The sequence below is a fragment of the Halichoerus grypus genome, chromosome 11 (genome assembly GCF_964656455.1).
Source record: "Halichoerus grypus chromosome 11, mHalGry1.hap1.1, whole genome shotgun sequence".
Taxonomy (NCBI): Eukaryota; Metazoa; Chordata; class Mammalia; order Carnivora; family Phocidae; genus Halichoerus; species Halichoerus grypus.
In genome coordinates this window covers 70,484,867-70,511,366 of record NC_135722.1, presented here as the reverse complement: position 1 = coordinate 70,511,366, position 26,500 = coordinate 70,484,867, and the positions used below count along the sequence as shown (strand labels likewise).

The window sequence follows — 26,500 nt, the reverse complement described above, 5'->3', positions numbered from 1 at the left end:
AAGCTGAAAGGCCTAGCTACACGGGGCTCACTAAAGCAAGGGCCTATCTTTATGCAAAGGGTCAGGATGATTCCTGTCAAACTGGGTTTTTGACCCTGAGACAAATCGATCCATGTGTGGGATACACTACATCAAGAAGAAGAAACTGGGTTGCAGACCACATGGGCGCCCCAGATAACCAGGCCCACACCTGATGTGCAAACCCCCTGTTCCTGTGTTTGGATCATGAGGTTCCAATCACACTCATCTGTTTTGGCACCTCCAGCAATCTCAAAATGGGTGACCAATGATGGCACCCATATTCTAGATGAAAGGCACACAAGAGATTCTGATGTCTAAGAAGATGGAACTGAAGTGAGAGAATTGTGGGTGTCAAGACATCTTTATTTGAACAGCAGGTTACATCCAAGTAGAAAAAGCAGAAAAGGTAATCAACTAACATTCATTGGCTTTGATGGAGTGGTGCTCCCTCAGGTACCAGGTTCCGGGGTGTCCCAGGTCAGGCTCTTGACTTAGCCCTCATCTGTGGCCAGAGCACATGAAAGGCCTGACAGGAGATTTCAAGCAGCCATCGTGGTACCTCCAAATGATCCAATGCTTTGCCACATCCACAAAACTCAAACTTCCAGTGTCAAAATCAAGGAACACCCCAACCTTGCCCTGAGGTTTCTCAGTGAACACAGGAGACAGAGGGCAGGTGGCCCAGAGCCTGTAACCATCATCCTCCTTTACACACATCAGGAGGAATGTGCCACTCAGTTCTTCCAGTGGGCCAATGTTCCTCATCCAGGAATTGTCACGGAAGCCCTCACACACACCCACAGCCCAGTCCCAAGAGTCGTTCACCTCTAATTCCCAGTAATGTTTGCCGCTGCTAAAGCAGGGTTCTCCCCATGATGCAAAGTAGTCAGATGTTCCAGGAATCAAGGATACATACAGATGGTCACGGTCATACCTCAAACTTCTCGCGTCTTCAAATAGCCTCGTATCGTGATTGGTTATTACCCTGCTGAATGTCACATTGACTGTCAAAAGGAAAATTCCAGTCAAAACCAATGAGAACAATACAATGGCCCCTGACAGAGGAAAGAATGTCTGTCTACAGTCTCACCGAAAAAAACATTCCAACGTTAGAAAGGCAGTTCTGACTGCAGAACTTTGGATCCAGATGTTGCCAACACATCTATCGGACAAATACCTTCTTAAAATGGAAAAAACAAAACAAAACCAAACCTTTCTAAAAATTTAGAGATCATGAAGAAGGTCATATGGACTTCTGGCTGGTTACTTTGCACAACACAGGAAAATCTTCCCATCTATGCATCGTCTTCAAGCCCACAGCAATATAACTTAGCTCGACCACCCCTTCTGAGGGAACTAAGGCAAAATTACACTTTAGACTGGATAAATGGTGGTATCTCTTCATCAGGATATCACTACATTCTAGTTACGCACGTTGTCACTGAAGAGGAAAACCTAAAGATGACCTCCTAGATGTGGCTTCCTACAAATGTTCTGCCTAGGATATCTGCTTCTACCTGAGGTCTCCTCTTCCTCTCTGCTAAATTAAACCTCTGGGTTTAAGTTTACCATAGAGATCTGTATGATATGACCTCACCAACCACCAATTTGCTTTATTGCCATTTTTCATAAATTCTTGAATTCTGCATTGAGGCATGATTTTATGCTTATGCATTTTTCCTCATTGCACAAATGGAAACTAATGCGATTTACTAGGAAACTTTTTAAACCAAAAAGATTTTCAAAGACTAACTGACTGTACTTTCTTTGAAACTGGAGGGTCTTGAATTCACATCTACTTTTCTATGACTGGGTGAACAAGTGACACTGCATATGATAGTTTCTAGGGCTCAAGGTGCCCTCTTCTGGAACACACTCGCTTTCCCATTACCTAAGTAATCTATCAAATGTATAAGCTAGTAGGGCCTGAACCACATATTGACATATGCACAGCTACTCTGGTTTCTCTTTAAAAGACGGCCCACAGAAAACCATGATTGAAGGACCTGGCATCATGGTCTCACCAGTGGGACTGTGGGGCTGACACTCACCTAGGAAGCTTGTTGAGCCTGTCCGCCAGTCCCATTATGGGTCGTGCCCTGAGTCGTGGCTGCCCACATGGAGGTAGGTTTGGCTGATTTCTCTTCATCCTGTAAGGAGGAAGATGAGCTTAATCTTTCTGGTGCCTGAGACTTCTTAGAAACACAGTGGTTGACAAAGTCATCACCCTTTAGCCAACCATTCTTCATCAGAATCCTTTCCTCCACAATCATGGGATAGGACTGTGTTATTCTTGGGGAACCACTTTTCTTCTTTGCCTGCTTCTGCCCACCCCCATCTCTCCTAGGTGCTCTTGCCTCTCTCACCAAATCACTGGGAAAATTAGTCTTTCTGCTTCCGATAGGTATACAACTGTGAATCTAAAACCACATAGCTGGTTCTAGAAACTTCTGTATTGAGCACTTCACTCAGCCATGAGGATAAAAGAAGTCTAACTTCTGATCAAGGGGCACAGGAAATCATATTCAGCAAAACATGCACAAACATGGGCATACATAAGGAACTGGGTATAGTCCAGCAATGCTGTCTTTGCTTGGATAGAAGTGCAGAGCTTGAGCTCTTCCACAGCCTTCACCCTGCCCTAGGTAGCATGGATGTCCAAACTCACCTTGCCAAAGTGTCTCCTAATTCCTGTCAAGAAAAAAAAGAGAAACTTAAGACTTCAAGCATAGGTCATTCTTCCAGTCTTTGGGTTTGGGAAATATCAGGAAAAGTACTAATCACCACCACCACCCCACACACTGTCCTGCTAACCCTTTTTACTTTTCCTCCCTAAAGATAATCCCACTATAACAGATGGACAGAATGGAAATTCTGGATGAATTTAGAACCCTGAGTGTAAAGAGAAGACAAAAGTACCAACTGTGTACTGCTGCAACCCTCAGCTGTCTGCAAAGTAGCCTTTCCTGGGCTTGTCCCCCAAGGGTGGTATGTCCCAAATTAAGGGCAATTCAAACCTAGGACTTCCCTACCGAAGCAGGAAGTAGGTGAGCTTTTCCCAAATTTCCCCATACTTCCCAATTGGAGACAGGAAATTGGATGTCCATTGAGTAAGTTGTGTCTTTCTGGGTCTTGGAGAAGCAAGCTCCACAAGGAGAAATCGAGAAGGGACTATTCCCTGGGGACTCTCCCTAATGAGTCTCATGAGGCTTCCTTGTTCATGGCTAGGATAGGAGTTGCAGTTGATCTAGACTATTCCCAATCAGGAGGGACACCCGCCAGAGGGCAAGACATGGAAGAATACATCTTTGCTAAGCAGTAAAGCATGGAAGTCAAAGGTGAGCCACAGTTCTTACCTGGAGGAGCTCCCCATCTGGCTTTTGGCACATAACCACCAGCTCCATGTACATTTCTCGTAGGGAGCTCATACAATTGGTCAGATGACCTTGATTCCTCCAGAATTGGTCACACATCTCATTGCCTTCTTCTCGAAGGCTTTCTAAAGTTTCACTTTCCTCTCTGAGAACTGGACACGGTGTCTCATGAGCAGGAATGACGTTTTCATGTTGAGTCACAAAACACTGCAAGAACATGGGTTAAGTAGACTGAATACTCAGGTCAGTCTCATCCCTGGCCACTTAAACAGCATCCAGTGTGCTCTGCCTCTGGACTCCATACGTCCTAAATTCGTGAACTCCCACTTCTCAGAAACCATTCATTCCTCTCTCCATTTGTTTTCCATTCTTTCAAAACTATTCCAAGAGCCAAACCCACACATTCCCTCAAACCACTCGCATCCACCTCATGAGTTCCTGAAATTGGAGAAAAGCTTGTCATTGATATCTTTCATACCCGTCTTCTCCAACCTGAAAGACCACAGGCAAGCCACTGAAACGTATGAGTGACTCAAATCATTATGTGCAATATTCTGCTTTCTGGGTTACCAGACTGGAAATTTATTTCCAGTCTCAAACCTCCCTCCTCCACAGCCTGGCATTTCTCTCTTCCTTCATGACAATGTTGCAGGATTAGAAGCCCCCAGAAAGGATCTTCCTAAAATCCTCACCACCTGTCTTCAAAATGGATGTCTGTCCTCACGGCCCTATCTTCTGTTAGGAGGGCATCTTCCATATTCTTTTCAAGGACACTAATCCTTACTCTTTTGCATCTTTCCACCGGGATTTATGGGGTCACTCTCAGCATCTCAGCCTTTCCAGTCCTCCTTTTCCTTGGCTTATTTTATTTTTTTAAACGTGTTACATTTTCTCCTATTCGAACCTCTATCGTTCTCTATCTCCCGTACTATCAGTTTTCATCATGAGGGACACACTTGTTAAATTGCTGTTCAGGTTTCCTTTCTACCCCTGGACTCACTGGAGGAATCAGATGGAAATACCCTCAGTTCCCAAGGATATGCTTTTTATTCCCTAAAATGTTTGACATAAAAAAATCTCTGCCTGAAATATCTGTGGATTTTTCACATCTACTTGACCTTGAGAACTCGGATTGGCCTTCACCCTGAGGAATTTGTCCTTGGAGCCTGAATAATGGTACTGAATTGGTCCAGATCATGCTCTGTGCTTCCCATCTTAGCACTTGCTGCACATTCTTCTCATGGTTTTTTGGTAGTTACTGGTAATAGTAGACTCTAAGAATCCTAAGAGGCATGCCACCTTCCATTGAATCGATGGATGGATCATTTCTCCCACTGCTCAACCCCTTCATAGAATTTCATGACACATGATGATTTAGCTCAAGTTCCTAATGGCTAAGTTCCTACATCATCTGTCTCAACCTGATTGAGAGGGAAATACACTCTCATACTTACCGTCGAAGGCACAGTCATTCTGCCATATTTATTGAGACTCTCCTGGATTCCTCGGATCTTTTCCGATAAAGATCTCATCTCGTCAGAGAGCTTTTCCTGTAAAAGAACTATGGATTTTAGCACCAGGGCAGCAACTACATTTCAGTTTCAGAACTCCAATGGTGGAGAGAATAATCGGATACTAGATAAATGTACTTCAAGGAGAGCAGAAGTATCATCACATTTGCCCATTTGCCCTCGCTAGTGATCAAATTTTAGATCAAACTGTAGAACCACACAATGTCATGTCATCTGCATGGGGACATGGTCAGCATTTTACTTAGCACAGCCACTTTTCAAAACCTGTGGCATCTTGCATCCCAATATGCTTCTAGTGATGCTTGTCCCCTGCTCATTCCAATGCACTTTATCCCACCTGTGTCCACTGCTGGGAAATATGTAGCCTATAAAAACCCTTTCTGTACTTTTGAAGTTTTCATAGCCAGTGGCTCTTTCTCAAGAGGAGGGCTTTGCAGTGCCTTGGGCATGATGCCTTCTGTCTTGTCAGTTAAATCATGACCATTAACTTAATCACCCTCCCATGAAGAGTAGTAGACTGGTGTCTTCACAGCCTCATCGTTGGTACCTAATACCTGGCATTCATGAGAGGACTCAGGAACCCTCATGCTCCTCATGTCCTTACAATCCCTTAACCATCCTGTCTCCACCTTTCAAAGTGCTCCCAGAGCCATCACTTACCCGCTGTTCTTCAATAGCCTCTTCAATAGAATAGTGTCTGTGAGCCTTGTGCTCTGGGGAGTCAGAACAGAGCCAACAGAGCAAGCTCTCTTCCTCTCTACAGAAGATCGTCTTTGTCTCTTTGTGGGTCTCACACATCTGTTCCTCAGAGAGCAAGAATTCCCTCAGATTGGCTTTCCTGGCAATGTACACTAGATTCTTAAGAACAATGTTGGTTTTGTACTCTCTCTGCTGGGATGGTTCACGGCATACAGGACATTGGTAAGGGATTTCAGCTGCCTCCCAGAAAAGGTAGAGACAGGATCTCCAGAAGCTGTGCCCACAGCATATAGTCACTGGGTCTGTAAAGGTATTCAGGCAGACAGGGCAGATGAGTTCTTTCTGGATGGGTTCTGGTAAGGCCGAGTCCAGGTTTCTGAGGGAAGAGAATTAGATGTATTTATTCCACTGCCCTAGGGAAATACAGAGGCCTAAGCAAAATGTGATTCAGGCGGTGACTCCATAACACACTGGATCTTGAGCAGAATAGGCTTGATTTTGCAGAGGACACAAAATGGAAAGCCAAGCCACAAGAGATCTCTAAGATCTACAGAAAATTTTCTTAGCTGCCTAGCCAACACCATTCACTTCCAGCTCCCCATCCTTTTCTCCTGCATTAAAAGGAAGAGAGTGCCCCAGTCTTGCTAAGGGTCTCACTTTCCTCCAAAGAGCTGGAGATGGAGGAATTTGACCAAATTTGTACCTCCAGGTGGCAGGTACCAAATGCCCCCTCCACTTCCCAAACCCACAAAAATCAATGGTAATGCTCACTGCCATCATTGATTTAGTGCAGGCTATCTGACTAAGCCTGTATTTCTATTACCTCAAATAATTTCCAGGCATTTCTCCTGGCATGTCCTTTTTTATCTTAATCAGAATCCACACCCCAAAACTGTCTTTCCACAACAATTTCTGAATAGGTTAAGTTAATGAAGAGGAATAGAACATTGTTGAGAGGGGCGCAATCCTAAACAGAATCGACCTTCATCAGTAGACCATGTTGTGGAACTTGCCCCCCACCAATTTTTGTTATCTATACCACTCTAATGAAACAAATGGCAAATTAAACAATGCCTATCTCTTGCAGGTCTTTAAAATTATTGCCAAGCACCCCTTCAATTTGTCATAGTTGTAATGAGGTTAGAACTATTGCCTTTTGGGAATCCAGGCATGCACCACTCTTACAGTAGACCATCATATACACTCCAAGTCAAATCAAACATTCCTAAAACCATTTTTAGCATTCACCCAAGTACAAAACTACAAGATAGATACAGCTTGGCAACTATTTTCTGAGCCTTTCTAAGATGCAGGAAACACTAAGGGCTGCATAAAATAAGAGAACTAAAATTAACCTTCATATTAACTCCATATTAACACACATAATGAGACAGGCTAACAGAAAAAGGATGGAATCACTTTGGCTCTAAGTAGGCAAACAACATCATTTCACAGATCCCACCTCAGTTTGCCCATCAGGTAAAACTCAGAAATCTGGTTTTCCTTTAGGAAAGTCTCTTGAAACCCCCAACCCTCTACTGGTACCTTATATACTCACCTGGAGGCCATGTCTATGGTCTCACAGATGCTTGTGGTAGAAGTGATGGAAGGATGGCAGCTGGATGATCAGGGCTTCCAAGAGGGAGTTTTCAGAGGTCTCCACAGCCAGTTGAGCTCCAAACACACTCCCAGTTGTGGAGGAGAATGAACCTGGCCCCTTGGATCTCCTTATAGTGAGTCTCCAAAGACCACACCCATTTCTTCCAAGTGGCAACATTTCAGAATGGGCGTTCCAATGCATGATGAGATTTCTTCAAACCAGAGGAAAGGATTGACTTAACATGCTGGCTAATCTCCAAACGGATCTCCCTGTTGTGAAATCCGTGGCCCTTGCTGTGATGACATTTGAGGAGATCTGTTTGGATCAGGGAGTCTGTTTTGACTGGAATTTTCCTTTTGACAGTCAATGTGACATTCAGCAGGGTAATAACCAATCACGATACGAGGCTATTTGAAGACGCGAGAAGTTTGAGGTATGACCGTGACCATCTGTATGCATCCTTGATTCCTGGAACATCTGACTACTTTGCATCATGGGGAGAACCCTGCTTTAGCAGCGGCAAACATTACTGGGAATTAGAGGTGAACGACTCTTGGGACTGGGCTGTGGGTGTGTGTGAGGGCTTCCGTGACAATTCCTGGATGAGGAACATTGGCCCACTGGAAGAACTGAGTGGCACATTCCTCCTGATGTGTGTAAAGGAGGATGATGGTTACAGGCTCTGGGCCACCTGCCCTCTGTCTCCTGTGTTCACTGAGAAACCTCAGGGCAAGGTTGGGGTGTTCCTTGATTTTGACACTGGAAGTTTGAGTTTTGTGGATGTGGCAAAGCATTGGATCATTTGGAGGTACCACGATGGCTGCTTGAAATCTCCTGTCAGGCCTTTCATGTGCTCTGGCCACAGATGAGGGCTAAGTCAAGAGCCTGACCTGGGACACCCCGGAACCTGGTACCTGAGGGAGCACCACTCCATCAAAGCCAATGAATGTTAGTTGATTACCTTTTCTGCTTTTTCTACTTGGATGTAACCTGCTGTTCAAATAAAGATGTCTTGACACCCACAATTCTCTCACTTCAGTTCCATCTTCTTAGACATCAGAATCTCTTGTGTGCCTTTCATCTAGAATATGGGTGCCATCATTGGTCACCCATTTTGAGATTGCTGGAGGTGCCAAAACAGATGAGTGTGATTGGAACCTCATGATCCAAACACAGGAACAGGGGGTTTGCACATCAGGTGTGGGCCTGGTTATCTGGGGCGCCCATGTGGTCTGCAACCCAGTTTCTTCTTCTTGATGTAGTGTATCCCACACATGGATCGATTTGTCTCAGGGTCAAAAACCCAGTTTGACAGGAATCATCCTGACCCTTTGCATAAAGATAGGCCCTTGCTTTAGTGAGCCCCGTGTAGCTAGGCCTTTCAGCTTTTCTGTAGTATAAATGACAAGGGATGGAGAAAGGAAGTGCCTCATATACTCAACCGCTGTATTCTCAGAGGGCAACAGGTTGGCTGCATATCAGGGGCAAGTCCACCAAATATGGGAATGAAGAAATCTAATGATCATGAGACCATGATCTTATCTGAAGGGAACTTTGTTATAAAAGTCAGGGACAGGGAGGGAGTCCAAAGTTCACATTTCCAGGATTTGAAGGCTGGTGTCCAAAACAGATTATACAGGTTGAGTTGACACCATGGAGTTTTGTCTTCAGGAACGTGCATCTGGGTGGGGAGGCGGGAAATGAAGAGACTGTTTGGCAAGGGACGTGTGTGTGCGTGGTTACACTCAGGGTGGTCATACACTTACTTGCATTGAGGATCGTCACTTGGGCCTTGAAGGATGGGATGGGATGGGAGTGATATGGGGCTACCAAGCCAAGGGTCAGGAAAGAATTCTTAAGACCTTTTCAAGGCCAAAAGATGCTTTTTTTATACCTGGGGGACAGGACCTGCGGGCAGAAGGAACTGCACTGTGATTGTGAGGAGTGACTGATTATATACTTTTTAGTTAGTGGAGGTTAGGGCTCAAGCGAGTTTCTAAGGCGTATGTGCCTGTTAAAAGCAAGGTCTCCAGGAATTGGAGGGCTGGCTATTAAGATATGGTTGCTTTTAGTCTCCAATAAAACATAAACATTAAGGCAGCCATGGAGCTCCTTGAAGAATGTCATGCTTGCATGGCTCAGGGATTTATCAGTGGGCTGCAAGTTGGAAGGAGACTTAAATAGGGCTACATTTCTCTTGCCTTCGTTCTCCTCGTCAGGAGGACAGAAGAGCAGTATGTGGACACATGCCCCTTACCGTCTGTCCCCATTTCATCATCACACAAGATTGCATTGCTTTCTGTTTCAGCTGTTCTTGTCCCACGCTGGATTGCAGAGTCTCCATTGTCTTTCCACCACCAAATATACTTGCTGGATATATTGTGAGAAACCAACAAAGTAACCTTGTTGATTGAATCAAGTTTGTGTTCTGGACTAGAAAAGGAATAATGCTGGGGAGACATTATAGTCTACCATACTTGGGATCCAGTGTTACTGTGTGGCCTGGAACACGTCACCTAAATGTGACTTTGCCAGTCTTTGCTAGTCCTAAGAGTTTACAGTTACTGAGCACTTACTGCGTGGTTTCCATATAAATGGAGTTCTCTCTTCTTTACATATAAAAACTTTAATAATCCATTATTTCCAATGAAAAAACTGAGCCATGAGATAGTTCAGTGACTTTTGAACTCAGGTGTCAACCTCCAATGTCTGTGCTCTTAACTTTGCCATTGGTCGCTCTCGAAAATACAATTGTCTAGCTGGAGTTTAAATAAAAACTTAAAAAAAAAAAAAAAAAGACCAAAAAAAACCCCCCACCCACAACCCAACATATTAAAAAATGCTAAATGACCAAAGTTGAGATTTTTTACACCTTCAAAATATGAAAGAAAAACACATGAAGGGGTCTACTACTGTGCATAGTGAATTTAAAAAAAAAAAATTAAGATTTTATTTTATTTATTTGAGAGAGAGAGAGAGTGTGTGTGCGTACGGGAGCGAGAGCACAAGCAGAGGGAGCGGCAGAGGGAGAGGTAGAAGCGGGCTCCTGGCTGAGCGGGGAGCCCAATATGGGGCTCCATCCCAGGACCCTGGGATCATGACCAGAGCCTAAGGCAGACGCTTAACCCACTGAGATACCCAGGCGCCCTTGTGCGTAGTGAATTTGATTTGACCCACGATATTTTGGCTATGAGTCTCAAAAAAACAAGTAACATTTATAGATTACCTTTTATCATGGAGAAGTGACCAATGGAAGATCATATTCTATGGTTTTAAAAAATTCATTTATAATTCTGTGATTGAATTATGCTGATGAAATTATGGAAATATCAATTTAATCCAAAACCTCTTCTGTCTTTCAGAAAGGTATAGGGGGAGGTTTATTTTCCTACAGCATCCAAAGAAGAAAATCACAGAAGAAAATAGTTATATTAGTAGTACTCATAATCCCCAATTATTTTTTTGTAGTGTCCCCACAAGTGGCATTTTCCAGAGAGTAGTGAGAAAAAAGAAAGCTGTCATGCTATATATATCGTACTGTCATGATTATATGTAATATGCTTATTCCAATATTTCTTAATATAAATAATACCGACACTACAAGAAATTAAATATTTAGTTTTTAAATCCTTGACCACCCCATCATACAATGTGTACATTTATCTTGTCCTTATCTTGCTGTCATGCTTCCATTCAATTTTTGAGCTGTGTTAGATTGTTTCCTGTTTTCTGGATTGAGACTATCTATTTTACAACTTTTTATGTTGTCATTCTGCTTTTCAATTTTACTTTCCGATTCTTCCACTGAGTTCCAATTTCTGCTATGTCATATCTAATACATAACTCCTACTGCATTTCTGGATGATTCTTTTTAAAATCTTTTATTTTTAATTTTAACGTCTTTAACCATCTCTATATTTTGGGTAACATAAACTCTGTTAGGGTTCTTCGATTCCACGGACTCCAAAATTTCACCTTTTCTGGAATGCCATATACTTGGACTCATGAAATAAGTAGCCTTTTCAGATTGGCTTCTTTCACTTAGTCATATGCATTGAAGTTTCCTCCATGCCCCTTGCTTGCTTGATCACCACTTCTTTTTAGCACTGAATACTATTCCAGCATCTGGGTATACCACAGCTTCTTTATCCACTCACTACCCGAGGGCATCTTGGTTGTTTCCAACTGGTGGCATTTATGAATAAAACTGCCATAAACATCCTTTAGTGACTTTTTGGGCACACATGAAGTTTTCAGCTCATCTGGGTAAATACCAAGAACTAAGATTGCTGGATTGTATGGTGGGAGAAGGCTGAGTTTTTAAGGGAACTGCTGCAGTGACTTCCAAAGTAGCTGCCCCACTTTGCATTCCCACCAGCAGTGAATGAGAGCTCCTGGTTGTCCACAGCCTCGCCAGTATTTGAGGCTGTCACTAGTTAGGATTTTGGCCATCCTAACAGATGTGTAGCGGTACCTCATTGTTGTTTGAAGTCCTTTCCTGCTAGCCACGTCTCTTTCATTTTAGTTTCTTTCAGCCCCACCCCCACTCCCATCCTTTCTCTAATGCTATGCTTCTTGGGTGAGGTGCTGGTTATTTGTTTCTTTACAGTTACAACAAAGCCCTGGAGAGACTGGTGGCAAGGTCTGCTGGCATGGGGATGGAGGATTTTCAGTAGCGCAAATGAAGCATCCTGATGGTCAATATTAATCTCAACTCAGAATTTGGGCCAATTTTCATTTATTTTTAAGGGTTTGTAAATTACAGAAGGGACATATCCCAAGTGCGGTGTGTTTATCTCATTAATCACACAGGAGAGTAACTTTCTCTTTCTTCTCAGAAACAGAGAATCACACACACTCGTGGACTTTAACTCACATGCTGAGTGTTGAGAGTGAAGAACTTTGAGCTCCCGCTGAGGTGTCTGAATCGCTGGGACCACATAAGCGGCCCAAAGACCTAGAGATGGCCTTGCCTAAAGGCTAAGATCACTGGTCCAAAGAAGACAGAATGAAGTGACTGGAATGCATGGAGAGTAACCTTCCTTCCAAGGACAGCCACACATTCAAAACAACCCAGTCACAGACCACCCGGGACAAAGTAGCTGTTAAGGATTTGTCTGGACAAATGTGCAAACTCAAATGGCTGGAGGTTTCTTATCACTTGAGAAAAATTTGCACTGTGACAAGAATTAGTCCTGGAATATTTGAAAGTCTGTTAAAACCAGGGTCGCCTCATTATATTTTTCTACACATTCTTGGCTATTTTCATTGTTGGTTGTCATGGATATTAGCATCGCAGAAGTATTCTTACCCTTTATGTATGAAAAACAGTTGGGGTTGGAGAGCATATTTTATTCTTTGATGTCTTACTGAAACATTTCCTTATTTATGAATGTTTTAAAAGCACAGAATTACAGTATGAGAAAATAATGGTGATATTTTCATACCTCTGCTTGTGAAGCATGATTTTAAATCACATTTTCTAACTTATTCAGCATCCACTGTTTCCTAGCCTTGTCCTACTTGCATGGGATACAGAGATGAAAGTTACAATTCCTGACTTGGGGACACTCACAGTCCAGCAGGGAAGAAGCACCAGTAAGGGAAATGAGGAAGAGGCAGCAAAGCACACATACTGGACAAATACAGGCTAAAAAGCTCCGTTTTCTATTACAATAAGATGGCGCTGGTTAAAATAACACAATCTCTTTTCTTATCCATTTTCTCACCTATACACTCTTGTTCTGGGGATCAAATTACCATCATATAGAATGTAAGTGAAGATTGGATTTAGTGCTTAGGATACATGCCCCGCTAACAGTGGATTCACAAAAAAAATGGCATGTTGGCTTTGCTCCTTCCTGCTGATCCAAAAGTACCCATTCATTGGAAGAAGTCCCCCAGAAGAGTGGGCAGGTACTGCTAACTGATGGCCACACAGCTTCCCCCCCCCCGCCCCCCCTCTTTTTAAGATTTATTTATTTTATTTGAGAGAGAGTATGAGTGCAGTTGCGGGTGGTGAGGGGAGGATCAGAAGGAGAGGGAGAGAAGCGGACGCCTCGCTGAGCAAGGAGCCCCATAAGGGCTCCATCTCCTGACCCTGAGATCATGACCTGAGCCAAATCAGGAGTGGGATGCTTAACCGACTGAGCCACCCAGGCACCCCAGCTTTTCCCTCTTAGCATTTCCCTAGAAATGCAACTGAAGCCAGGAACTCAGCGCCAGAGGGGGTTTGTGGCTCTTTGGCTGCAGGATCCAGATGTCCCACTTAATTAGACCTGGCTTTTCTGCACCTTCCCAGGGGGAACTTTTCATCTCCTCACGTGGACGGGGACCAGTGCTGGGCACCCAGAACAACAAGTGCAGATGCCCCGCTGCCACCTGGCACGCAGGGTGCTGGCTCCCCCCTTCCCTTGCCAGCCGCTCTTCATCGGAGCCCACAGATCCCCTCCAGAGCTCTTCTGGGCGCCACCCCCGCCGAGGTCGTCTGCCCGCCCTGTCCCGCGCCCAGTGGGACTGCAGGCGCTGGAGGACAGGGTGCAGACGCCGCGTGTGGAAGAGGGAAGGACAGCCGCCCCAGGTCCACCCTGCGGCATCCTCCCGCCGCGCCCTCCCTTGCCGAACGTGCGCGGAGTGAAGGAGGCCGCCTGCTCCCGAGAGGGCCGCGTGGGGCTCCGGAGACTGCGCGCGGGCAGATTCAGGGATGGGGCCAGGAGCCCCAGGATCCACTTGGCAAAGGTCCGCGGGGTCCTCGTCAGGTCGGAAGGTTCCTGCAAGCCGCCCGCCCTTGAGCCCAGGGCTGAGCCTCCCGCCTGGACGCCGCACACGCCGCGGGCACTCGCAACACCTCCCTGCCCGGTCCAGTATCTTAAGGAGCTGCCAGCAGCTTCTGCGCGCCCGGCCTGTTGGTTTTGTTTGTTTGTTTGTTTGTTAAGATTTTTATTTATTTGACAGCAAGAGACACAGCGAGAGAGGGAACACCAGCAGGGGGAGTGGGAGAGGGAGAAGCAGCTTCCCGCCAATGGCCCAATGCGGGGCTCGATCCCGGGACCCCGGGATCATGACCTGAGCCGAAGGCAGACGCTTAACGACTGAGCCACCCAGGCGCCCCACACCTGGCGTTTTGTAAGTTCTTGGAGAACCGCTCCTTTGAAGCCCTCCAGGCCCCCAGGGTCCCTGCGCGTTCGCTACTCCTGGACATCTTGCAAGGCTAAAGGAGCACAAGGTTTTTCCTCGGAGGCTCTTGAGATCCCGATCCTGGGGGATGGGAGCTCTCTGGTGCCACAAGTTCCTGAGAGCGGGCGTCTGGACGCGTTGCCACTAGGGGGCAGCTCGGTTCTCTGTCTCCTGGCCTCAACCACCTGTAACCCCGCGCTGCGCGGGAGCCTCTGTGAAATAGGGACTTCTGGGGCTGGCTCCAAGGACGCCAAAACGCCCCTGTGACCCATCCAGCCCCTGAGCTGGATTTGTTGGAGCCAGGCTCTCTATGGTAGCTGGATGCTGGAACCCGGGGCAGTAGCGAAGCTCCCTCTTGAACTTGGCCGCCTTCTGCACTGGACCCGCATGGCATGTACTCCTGAACCAGATTTCAGAGGTGCGTGTTTGGCTACCTGGCTCCTGCCGCATCCACGACCAACTGTACTTTTGTCTACTCAATATTCTTCCGTAGATCGACTTATACACTCAATGTTTTTTCCAAAGAAAACATCGTAAACCTAACAAAATCAATGTGATTTGCATTTCTGAAGGTAACAAAAATAATGAAAACAGTGAAATTATGTGTCTAGATAAAAATAAAGAAAGAAAGAAAGAAAGAAAGAAAGAAAGAAAGAAAGAAAGAAAGAAAGAAAGAAGAGACGAAAAATACAAATATATTTAATAACAATTTGACACTGCGTCCTGGACTACCCATCCTGAGAAACACAGGAGGCGTTTGACTCAGGCCACATAATCTTTTTAAAAAAATATTTCTATTATTTCCTATTGTCTTTTCAAAATAGCTTGGAGAAATAAGCTCTTATTAAGCAATCAAACGTTAATTTTCTCGCTAATAAATTCAAATCTCTTTTGGGGGGGGTCAAGTTTTTATGCCAAATAAAAACTAACTACAGCATTATCAGTCCCATTGGATATGTAGGGAAAAAACAGTGAAGGTTATTCTACAAGAATTCAGTAAGAATAGAATGATACAGATCAACATTATTTGTAAAACTGAGGCTATTTACATACTAGCCACAAACACTACCAGCAGTCCGCAGACTCTTCAGCCACAGTTCCAGCTCCCTAACAGCTTCTCAGTAATCTCCAGGTGCCCTGTCAGTCTTCAGCTTAGGACAGAGGGATCTTAAACTAGGGACAGGAGGTGTAGCAGAACAATCCTTGAAATGTCCACACCAAAACCAAGATCAGGAGAATTTGCTGCGGCTCTTTTGGAACCAGAAGCCAAGGCCCCGCTGGGTCTCTTAGCCCTGGCACCTCACTTCTGCAGCAACCAGGAAAGGAATCTGGAATCTCAGCCACAGGACACCTGCTGTCTGATCGAGTGTGTGTGTGTGTGTGTGTGTGTGTGTGTGTGTGTGTGTGTGGTGGGGGTGGGGGATGGGGGGGGGCCATGCTGAGGAAGACAGGTTAGAATGTCCTCCCTCTGCACCATTCCCACCCCACTCAGGGCTCTGGTTCCTTTTCTATTTTTTGTCTTTTAAAAAAATATATTTTATTTATTTATTTGTCACAGAGAGAGAGAGAGAGAGACAGAGAGAGCGCACAAGCAGGGGGAGGGACAGAGGGAGAAGCAGGCTCCCTGCTGAGCAAGGAGCCTGATGCAGAACTCCATCCCAGGACGCTGGGATCATGACCTGGGCCGAAGGCAGATGCTTAACTGACAGAGCCACCCAGGGGCCCCTGGTTCCTTTCCTAAATGTGCTTCCAGTCTTCTTCAGGACCCACCCAGGTTCCTTATGCCCTCCCTAATTGCTGGGTGGTCCTGCTGCACTTGCTTATAGGCCCATTCTCTAGGCCCCTATTTATTATGCACCTTGTTCTTAAAATTTTCTCAGAGCTCTGACTGTGGGTGTGAGCCCCAGCATCCCCAGGGGGAGGAAGCCCGCACATGCAGGTGGCATCTTGTGTGTTTTGCCATCTTGGAGTGGGACATGTTTGTGCCGTAGCCTGCACTCCTTGGCTGCAGGCCACAGTAGGGAGCCCGTGGGGGAGGTCCCACCAGCCCAGCGTCTCGTGGAACAGGTCCTAGCTCTGCCTTCTTCTGCTGTGACAATAAAACCTCCCACCTGTTAAAAAAAATTTTTTTTTTCTCAGAGCATCAAGAGGCTATTTCCTAGTTTCAATAGCTGAATAAGTAAATAACTTGAAAAGTCTACAATATGGAGAATAATTTTAAAATACTATATAATATTTAACACATGATATAAAGGAAGATATTGATCAATGTAGGTTTAGTGCATGGTATCTTGTCGATGTGTGCTTTACCTAAGCGATTTATTTTTTTTTATTTCTTGTTTTTTTAGATTTTATTTATTTGAGAGAGACAGAGATAGTGAGAGAGAGAGCACAAGTGGGGAGGCGAGGGAGAAGCAGGCTCCCCACAGAGCAGGGAGCCCGATGCGGGACTCGATCCCAAGACCCTGGGATCATGACCTGAGCCGAAGGCAGACGCTTAACCGACTGAGCCACCCAGGCGCGCACCAAGCAATTTATTAATGTTTTAAAAACCAGTGCATCCACATGGCAACCACAATAACAAAGCAATGCATACTCTGAAGGACATAAAATTGAAAATAACAATACACTGTTATCAGTCAAGCTCCAAGTGGGTGATTTAAGAAACCAGAATTTCAACTGCATTATTAGCATTACAATATTATGAGCATGACATAAGAAACATTTACTAAAGTAATGCAATTATTCAGTCAGGCATTGTACCAGGACATTCTTTCGGTAGATGATTCTACACAGTAAGTGTAGATTGAAACACTTTCCTTTATTTATTTTTTTGTTTTGTTTGTTTAAGAGAGAGAGAGAGCGAGAGACTTCTTGAGAGTGCCAGCAGTGGGGAGGGGCAGAGGGAGAAAGAGGGAATCTCAAGCAGGCTCCATGCTCAGCAAGGAGCTCAGTGTGGAGCTGGAGCTTCATCTCAGGACCCTGAGATCATGACCTGAGCAGAAATCAAGAGTCGGATGCTTAACCGACTGAGCCACCCAGGCGCCCCTTATATTTTCTTATATTTAACGGCATAGAGCCTTGTGCTGTTTCTGGATGTGTCAGTCTGGTTAGGCTAAACTACAGGGATATAAGGGAGGGACTCCAGGACTTCTTAGCACCCTCACATCTCTTGCAGCTATTCAAGCAGATCCTAATCTAGGTGCTGCTGTGAAGGGATTTGGCAGATGTAATTAAAGTCCCTAAAGGAATCTAAACGAGGGTGATGATCCAGGTGGACCTGACTGAATCAACAAAAACCTTTAAAGGAATGGTTTGGGCATTCCCTGAAAAAAATTCCAAACAGCAAGTGGAGTCTACATTGTCCCAGTTGCTCCGGACTGCCTGTGGAAGGTTCTAGGCTGCTCCTGCTTTCCCTCCCTGACTGATTGCCCCTCTGTTCTCAGACTGGCTTACCTAGTGTCTATAGTCTTCATAGAAGTCAGTTCCTTGTAGATTCTCTTTTCCTCCTGCTCTCCTTCATCCTCTCCCTCTCTTCCTCCCTCTCCTGCCCATTCCGACCCCCTGACCATTAAGGTTTATTTCTCTGGTTGATCCCTGACTAATACTAGCCTGACAGATTTATCTTCCCTATTAGTACATTTCACATTCTACTACCATCCCCCCCCCCCTTTTTGTGTGTGAAAATGACCCCTCTCTTAGTTTCTGTGGAACACACATGCTGGTTCCTCTGGTGCATAGAAAATTGTAGACACAGTAGATATTCCCGTCTCTTGTGTAAAGCCTTGTATAATTTCTTAGTTATCCTGCATATCCTTCTATGGCATAATGTGCTACTCCCATTAATATAATAAATACCCATGCGCAGTCAGCAAATGCTAGATATTTGGAAGATTTAAATGTCCTAGAATCAATATATACTAAAAATTTGGTCAAGAGTAATCACGAAAGTTATGGTAAGAAGACATATTAGACCATTTCCAATAAGTTTAGGCCAAAATGATTATAAGGTTTTCCACTTCAGTGGAATTTTATTTTATGAACCTCTTTCAAACATTCTCCTTTTTAATCAACAGTAGATAAACCACAGAATAATATCACAGAAAAAGTGATCTTCAATAAATGAAAATAAAAACAAATTATTTCACTTCACTAAATGGTTTCTAAAACACACTCTCTAAATGATACATCTAAAACACATCACCAGATAAACTTATATGTACTCGAGATCTAATCATTCATTGAATAACATGTAACGAGTTCATCCTAAGTGTAGATATTGCTGCAGGTGCTGATGATTCATTAGTGTCATTGCTGTCATTAATCCTACGTATCAGGGTAAGGCACAGAAATCAATAACTAAAAATGGATGAAATAATATTAGATGTGACAAGTGAAATGAAAGCAATAAGATGAGGGATAGAGAGGGATGGGATTAGCTATGTCACACGTATTTGTATCTATATTTTGTGTACTCTAGTTATGAAAATGGAGCTGCAAACAAGACACAGAAAATCCCTTTCCTATACAACCAACAATCTAATTCAGGGAAGGCATACATCCGACATTAAATAAGTAAAACATATGATGAGTTAGAGTCTGATAGTACTCTGTAGAACAGTAAAGGAGGAAAGAGGAAAGGAGGAGCAGGGAGTGGGGATGAGAAGAGAGGATGCCCCAGATCTCAGCAGTAGGGCTAAATAATGGATTGCAGTCCAGCCCATATAGCTCCAAAACCCACTCTTGAGGACCAGCGGGGCTACTTTGCAAATATGTGAGTTGGAAGAGAGGAGTCAGGAATTCACTTGTCAGGGAGGCTCTTAATGTGCACTTCATCAAGAACTTATTAAGTGGGTAAAATTGGTTGGATAAAAGAATTTCGATCCTGGTACAGAAAAGGAGGGGGAGAGGAGAAATAAAGTTCCGAGGGTTCTGTGAATTGGCAAGGCTAAGCCCTAGGTATAACAGATTGATCTGTCATGACACAGAGAATCAGTGAGATTCAACAGAAGAGATAAAAATGGGTTTATATTCTGAGTAACCCAATGTCCTGGCTGGATTAGGTGAATTTAAGGAGGGAAGCAATCAGAGCTGGTTATTAGAAGATGCCTCCATGTCTCCATGAGGAACAGCATCATACAGAGAGACCTGAAAGGGAGGACAAGGATATTTGTCAGTGACTCCAGGAAATTACAGCCAGAATGGCTCACGAGAGGGAACTCTTAAGAAGAAAATGTGCCATAAGCCCAATATGGAACTCCTCCAGCTACAAATTGAGGAATGGTGTGTCAAGGCAGTGAACATTCAGCTGCATGGAAATTCTTTCTCTCAGCTGAAATCTCTATTCTCTTAACCTTACATCATTTGTTTCCAGAAATATATTTCCATCACTGTACCTGCTTTATTGGGAGGGAGTTCCTCTTCAGAGGATACTCTAGAATTTTTACTCTTCACTCATATCTCATATCATATAATAGTAGCAAACAAATTGGTGAAATGATGAATGTAAAAGCTGAAAGGCAAATAGCCTATCTAAAAGTGAATAATTATCTGTTTTGGCTTCTGAAAATCTACAAAATAATATTTAGGTTAATTTTTGGTCATAGCAATCTGACCTCTATTTTCCCTTTAATTAATTTTTTTAATTCTTTTAATTTTTTATTAACATATAATGTATTATTTGTTTCAGGGGTACAGGTCTGTGATTCATCAGTCTTACACAATTCACAGCGCAAACCATAGCACATGCCCTCCCCAATGTCCATCACCCAGCCACCCCATCCCTCCCACCCCCCTCCCCTCCAGCAACCCTCCGTTTGTTTCCTGAGATTAAGAGTCTCTTATGGTTTGTCTCCCTCTCTGGTTTCGTCTTGTTTCATTTTTCCCTTTAATTTATCCCTCTTGATTTGTCCCTTTTATGTTCTTTCAACCCTGACGTATTTGGGAATAAGCCCTGTACACGCCTCTGGACAGGCTCAACCACTCTCTAGGGAAGGGGCAGCCCATTAGCGGTGTGCACATGATCTATTACTTTGTGTTGGGATCGTTTGGGTACTCGTTCCCCTTTTGCTCATTATTATAGTTATTTTCAGAAATAAGTGCATTATTTGACCACAAAAACCTTTCATAACTTGTAATGATATTTGCAGGATGAAGAATGAATTATAGTGGGAAACTGAAATATGACCCAGGCTCCCAATGAGTCAGTTGCTTAATAAGTAAAAAGAATGATATAAAAAAACAAAAATGGAAGTGACTGGAGCAATAGTCAGAGTCAAGGTAAATCATTTAATGTTACATAAAAATTATACGTTTATTCAGCATATTTAATTGTTAGCAGCTAGGAATAGATTTCAAGTGGCAAATATTTTACTAGGGCTGGTTGTTCTTCTTTGTATTGCTAGTCTCTAATAAGGGCATATGCTATTCATGTAATAGAAACTGTGAATAAATATGTACATATTATCACCAGAATCATTTTTGTAAAAATATCCAGCCAAAATAATTTTTAAAAGTTTTTTTTAGCAAAATCACATTATGAAGAGCTATTGTTAAATCTGAGGGCTCCCATTTTTAGCTGTCAAAAATGATGCTGCTATGAGTATTTGAGTTCAGGTCTTGGTACAGACATATGCTTTCATTTCTCTTGGATACACACCTAGGAGTGAGATTTCTGGGTTCTCTGGTCAATTTATGTTAACGTTTTAAGAAAGTGCAGAAGGCCTTTGCCAAGGGTGCTGCATTGGAGCCATCCTGCCCCCCTCCCAAGGCACTGGGGCTGCCGGGGCAGAAGGGCCTGCATTTCCCACCACTCCCTTCTCCCACCACACATCACAAAAAGCCACAACAGCAGGTCCGCTGTCCGAACGTCCATCCCCGTGCTTTCCAGCGTACAAGCTAAAAGCATCATCGTTCATGAACAGGGGCCTAAGTCAGCGGCTCTCAGAGGATGGTCCAGGCATCAGGACCAGCGCCAGCATGTTAGAACGTGTTAGAAGGGCAAACTCTCCAGCCTCACCCCAGACCTACTGAATCAAGAAGCTCTGTGATTGAGGCCCGGAGGAGGTCTGTGCTCTAACAAGCCCTGCAGGTGATTCAGATGCATCTCCTAGGTTAATGCAGTCTTGAGGTTAATCTCCGAGAAGGATGCTTTCTCAGAAAAGAAACACGGCACAGCTGGGAAGGGAAGCTTCTTTTGTCCTCTCCCGCTCAAATCCTCCCCTTTCTGAACCTAGACAGTCTAGGTAAGAGATACAGAGAGTCAGTTCTGGGTGGTGGGGCAGATGGGAACAGGCCAGGGAGGTTCCCTGAGGACAAGCACCAACTGGAAGGTGAGCAAAGTGAGTTGTCTAGAACAAGATTGCCTTGCTTCCTTTTCTTTCCTTGTAGTTTTCCTGAAGGCTTTAATCAAAGTGCCTCATCTCTGCCCTCTGTTTGGAGGTGGGACCAGCTTCAGTCAGCATATTCATGTGGAACACACACACACACACACTCACCCATGGTCACCTCGATGGTGACAGTGGTTATCCAGAAAGCCTTCAAAGAAGTGGAACTGGAGAACCCTCTTCTGCACCTGGAGACATGCCTCCAGAGCTCCTTGAGTTTCATTTCTGTTACTGAAAGGGGCTTCATGCTCTTCACGCAAAGGTCTGTGAATACCGTAGGGATAGTAGTCTGCCTCCACTCTCCTAACACAACTGTGCACACATATTTTTGCTGCTTGTAATATGTTTGTAAATGCTACATAATGAAAGGAAGTTACATTAAATCATTTTAACCCATAATACAGAAAGAGTTTTTCTCAGTAATATTGTTAATATTTGCTAATACTTTTGGTTACCTTTTTTTTTCAATTTTGTGATTCATTGAAAGGAAATGTTATTAAGAAAATTAGGCAAAAAACTGGAATTGACTGGTAAGGTTGCTTTCATAGGTATTGAGAGAGGGATTGAGGGGAAGAGAGAGAGAGAGAGAGAGAGAGAGAGAGAGAAAGTCTCCGTGCTGTGAAATCAGGTGCACTTTTGATATCCTTCTTGGGAAAATGCAGGATTGGCAAAATTTAACAGAATATATAATAATTTGAAATGTATTTCCCTAATCCCTAATCACAGCAATGTCTGTATCCTCTTGAAGAAGTCTGAGTGTGTGTGAGCATGCACACGCACATGAGAAAGGGAGAGAAGAAACGCAAATATTCCCATCCCTCCCGAAAGCTTTGTAATTTTTTAAAAAGATTTTATTTATTTTAGAGAGAGAGCAGGGGAGAGGAAGAGAGAGAATCTCAAGGAGACTCTGCCTTGAGTGCAGGGCTCGATCTCCTGAACCTGAGATCATGACCAGAGCCAAAACCAAGAGTTGGATGCTTAACCAACTAAGTCACCCAGGTGTCCCAAAAGTTTTGTAATTTTTGAGGAGCTCTTGTGTCTGGAGAAAAACAACAAGAAAAAGAGGTCATGGTTTTCAAGGCTGAATGAGATCCAGGATCTTTTCTCTTTCCTTCCTTCCTTCCTCTCTCTCTTTCTCATTCTTTTCTGCCCTTTGGTATTATGAGAAGCTGATTTGAAGTAAGGGCTGGGCTAAGCAGAGGTGAATATTGAAGAAAGGTTTCACTTAGTGGCTTTGAGAGGAACAGTACAGATGGTTATTTTGACTGCTCGTGGCTTTGATTTGTATAAATCAGTTGGTATAAAGGAGGTAATTCATCCCATTTGTTTTTGTTGCTGTTCCTTCCCTGTTTCTGAGTGGCTGTTACTTCCTTCTGAGGAACAGAGGAGAGGAGTACACTACCTAGAACTTCTGGCCCCAGGAGGCTGCTTAAATGCCTATTTTCAGGAAAACTAGGATGCGGCCTGGGGGTGTGTGATGAGTGCCCCACTTAGGAATATTATACTAATGCTGCCAGGGCCATACCTCCCAGAGAATGAAGAATGGGGGAGAGCTATGAGGAGCTCTGTTCTGTGTGCCAGTTGGGTGCTTGCTCTCAAAGCTAGAATGGGGACTGATCTACATCCCAACCTCCCTAATCTAGGGAGCTCTATTCAAGGACACCTGACAAGCTATGGCTCCATTAAGCAAAAGGAACATTGAGTCCTGGATGTGGGCTTCGCTGGGTGCTTGGTGAGAAATGAATTCCCAGAACGCATGAACTCACTTCTCATGCTTTACCATGCCTAGAGTCCTCATACACCCCATCAGTCCTCCCATCCCTTTGTGGCTCCACTGTGAACCTAAAGGGGGTTCCTGATCTCACCTATGTCTAAAGGCAGCTGAGACCCTCTGTGGCTCTGAGAGACTCTTATTAATAGTTATGGAAAGGCTCAAGAGCATGAGGGAGCAATCTATAGATTCATTCTGGGGGTTGTGGGAGCCCAAAGGTAGCATCATGCCCCATCGTACAAACTGAGAGCTAAAGGAAGGAAGGTCAAACTGTCTAAAACCCAACTGTTAGATTTGACAAGCTCCTTAGTTGAGAACTTTTGGCCATTCTCTGCTGTGACTTTTAGCCAGGTCGGAGAGCTGCAGGAAGTGATAGTTGAGATCTGTTACTACTGTGGGACATGACCATAGGGGTGGGGGTGGGGTCTTGGAACCCTGAGTGTGAGAAACAGATGAAATCTCCACCCTGGATTATATCCAATGGGTCCATTTCCCAACATCGTTTTTCCCTTACCAATTTTAAAGTTTTAAAAACCTTTTAGGGTTTTTCCTGGCTCTTTTACCTATTACTGACTCAAATGTGGGTTTTCTCTCAATCTCTTGCTGGGTTTTTACCACTTGGTACTTGTCTCTCTACCTTTCCTTTCCATCCTTCTCCTTTCGCCCTTCTCTCGAGTGTGCTCCCTCTCTCCTGCATTGTCCTTCTGTTTATATGCTTAACAACAGTAATGGGGAACAGTTGTGCAAGGCCCTGGTCCAGTGACCCCCTGTGACACAGACACTTTGTTTTGCAAATGAGGAAACAGGTGTCTCAAGGTGTCTGGGCTGGTGAGCAGTGGGGCCGGGACTCTAACCCGGTAGCTCAGCTTCAGGAACCGCACTCTTAACTATGATGCCATATTACTCTCAGCTCTGTTGTCCCCTCCGGGTCTTAATGAACAGCAGCTTTGTGCCAATTCCATAAAGTGGAATTTTATACCACCCAAGAGTAACTTTGAAACGTACAGGAAATGTTGCCTGTCACCTCCTCTATCAGCATCCCATATTCTCTACAACTTGGGTGCTCTTCCCCAAGGATTATCTTCCTCTTGGATTCATGGGTGCATTCAGTTAAAGTAAGGGCAATTTACTTTGTGCAGGCACTGTTTGAACTTTTTTCTCTACATCTGCCCACAGCACCACTGGAAGCTTTTTTGGCTCAAACGACATTTCTCTTTTTGTACCGCTTTCCGTAAGTTCCTCTCTAGTCCTGCTGCTTCTCTTGTCCCACTCTTCTTTCTACTTCTGTACCTGGACATTACTTTTCTCTTCCTCTCTTCCTGTTTACATAATCCCAAATACCTCCTGTCCTATTAGACATGATCTCCTCACATGTTTATGGGATCAATCAAGACAGGAGAACCTTCACTCCAAGTATTTGAAATGAAGTCATGCCACAGGAATAGGACTGAACATTTTGAGAACCCTCACCCTTTGCTTCCTCCCCTCAACCTGAGCATCTTACATTTTTATTGCTAGATCTCAGGTAAGAACAGCAGCCCCCATTTCTCATTCTGTGATATTTAGATGATCAGCTCATCTCATGTGGTGAACATGAAGGGGAAGAACAGGGCCCTGGAATGTGGGTAGAGACACTCTAGACCTTTGTACTGGGATCTGGACTGAAGAAGGAGAAGGACTTCAGAAGGCTTCTATCAGACCTCATGGTTCTACTGAATGTAGGTGCATATAGGGACACAGTCAGAGGACTGTGGCAAGGACAGGGCCTCCCCCTTCAGTGCAGAGTGTTAATATAAACGCTAGATTTTAGCAAATAGATGATACGTCTCTGAGCCAGCATCAAAAATCTTCATGATGCAGGAGAGTGGGAGGTCACAGGAACTGGCCTGACTGTCCCTTCAGAGGACAGGCCACACAGGGACCATGAGAATAGAACAAGCACAGTCCGAAGGCGGGGCTGAGCTTTCTCTCTCTTCAGGCCACACTTACTGGTAAGGTCCAGATTCCAGTAGTGCAGTTGTTCCTCCACATCCTTACCAATGCCTGGCGTGGTCTGTTTTGTTGTTTTGGCTTGATTTTGATGTTAGCTATTCTATTGGGTGTGTAGTTGGATCTCATGGTGGTTTTAATTTGCATTTCCTTAATGACTAATGATGTTTAGCATCTCTTCCTATGCTTTACCTGCCCGTTGTATATTTTCTAGGGTGAAGTGTCTCTTGAATTTTTTGCCTACGTTTTTAGTTGGTTTGTTGCCTGTTTATTCAGGTTTGAAAAATTTTAACAGGTTTTGGACAGAAATCCTTTATCAGGTATATGATTTACAAATATCTTCTGCTAATCTGGTGGCTGTCTTTTCACAGTCTAAATAGTATCTTTTTAAAGAGCAGATGTCTTTCATTTTGACGATGTTCAATTTATTGATATTTATTTTTATGGATCATGATTTTGGTGTTGTAGCTAAGAAATCTTTGTATAAACCAGAGTCACAAGGATTTTTAATCTGTATCTTCTAAAACTTCTTAAAAATTTTACATTTTACATTTATATTTATGATTCATCTTGAATTAATTTTTGCATAAGGAGTAAAGCTTAGTTGGAGGTTAAGTTTTTCTTGCATTTGCCCGCCCAGTTGTTGCAAAAACTCCTCTTCGTTGAATTGATTTTACACCTTTGTTCAAAAATCAACTATCCATATCTACGTAAGTTAATTTATGGGCTCTATTGTCTTCCATTGATCTATGTGGTGTCTCTTTATCAACACTACACGGTCTTGATTACCATAGCTTTATAGTCAGTTTTAAAATTAGAAAGCATGGGAAAAAATAAAATTACAAAGTCTGATTCTAACGTTATTCTTCATTTTCAAAAATTGTTAATTCCTCTCGTTTCTTTGCCTTTACACATAAATTTTAATCAGCTTGTCTAAATCTACAAACATCCTG

The 26,500-nt window shown here is 43.9% G+C and overlaps 1 protein-coding gene across 1 annotated transcript; it reads right to left on the bottom strand.

Annotated features, from left to right (window-relative positions):
* Positions 1-519: 519 nt before the first annotated feature.
* Positions 520-24,767, bottom strand: LOC118519706 (tripartite motif-containing protein 43B-like). The gene is made up of 8 exons (XM_078057505.1): positions 24,689-24,767; positions 21,899-22,142; positions 5,588-6,002; positions 4,850-4,945; positions 3,378-3,602; positions 2,690-2,712; positions 2,073-2,171; positions 520-1,006 (listed from the first exon to the last, which is right to left on the bottom strand). Exons 1-8 carry the CDS (start codon positions 24,765-24,767, stop codon positions 520-522), a joined length of 1,668 nt encoding a protein of 555 aa, XP_077913631.1.
* Between the last annotated feature and the right edge of the window lie 1,733 nt (positions 24,768-26,500).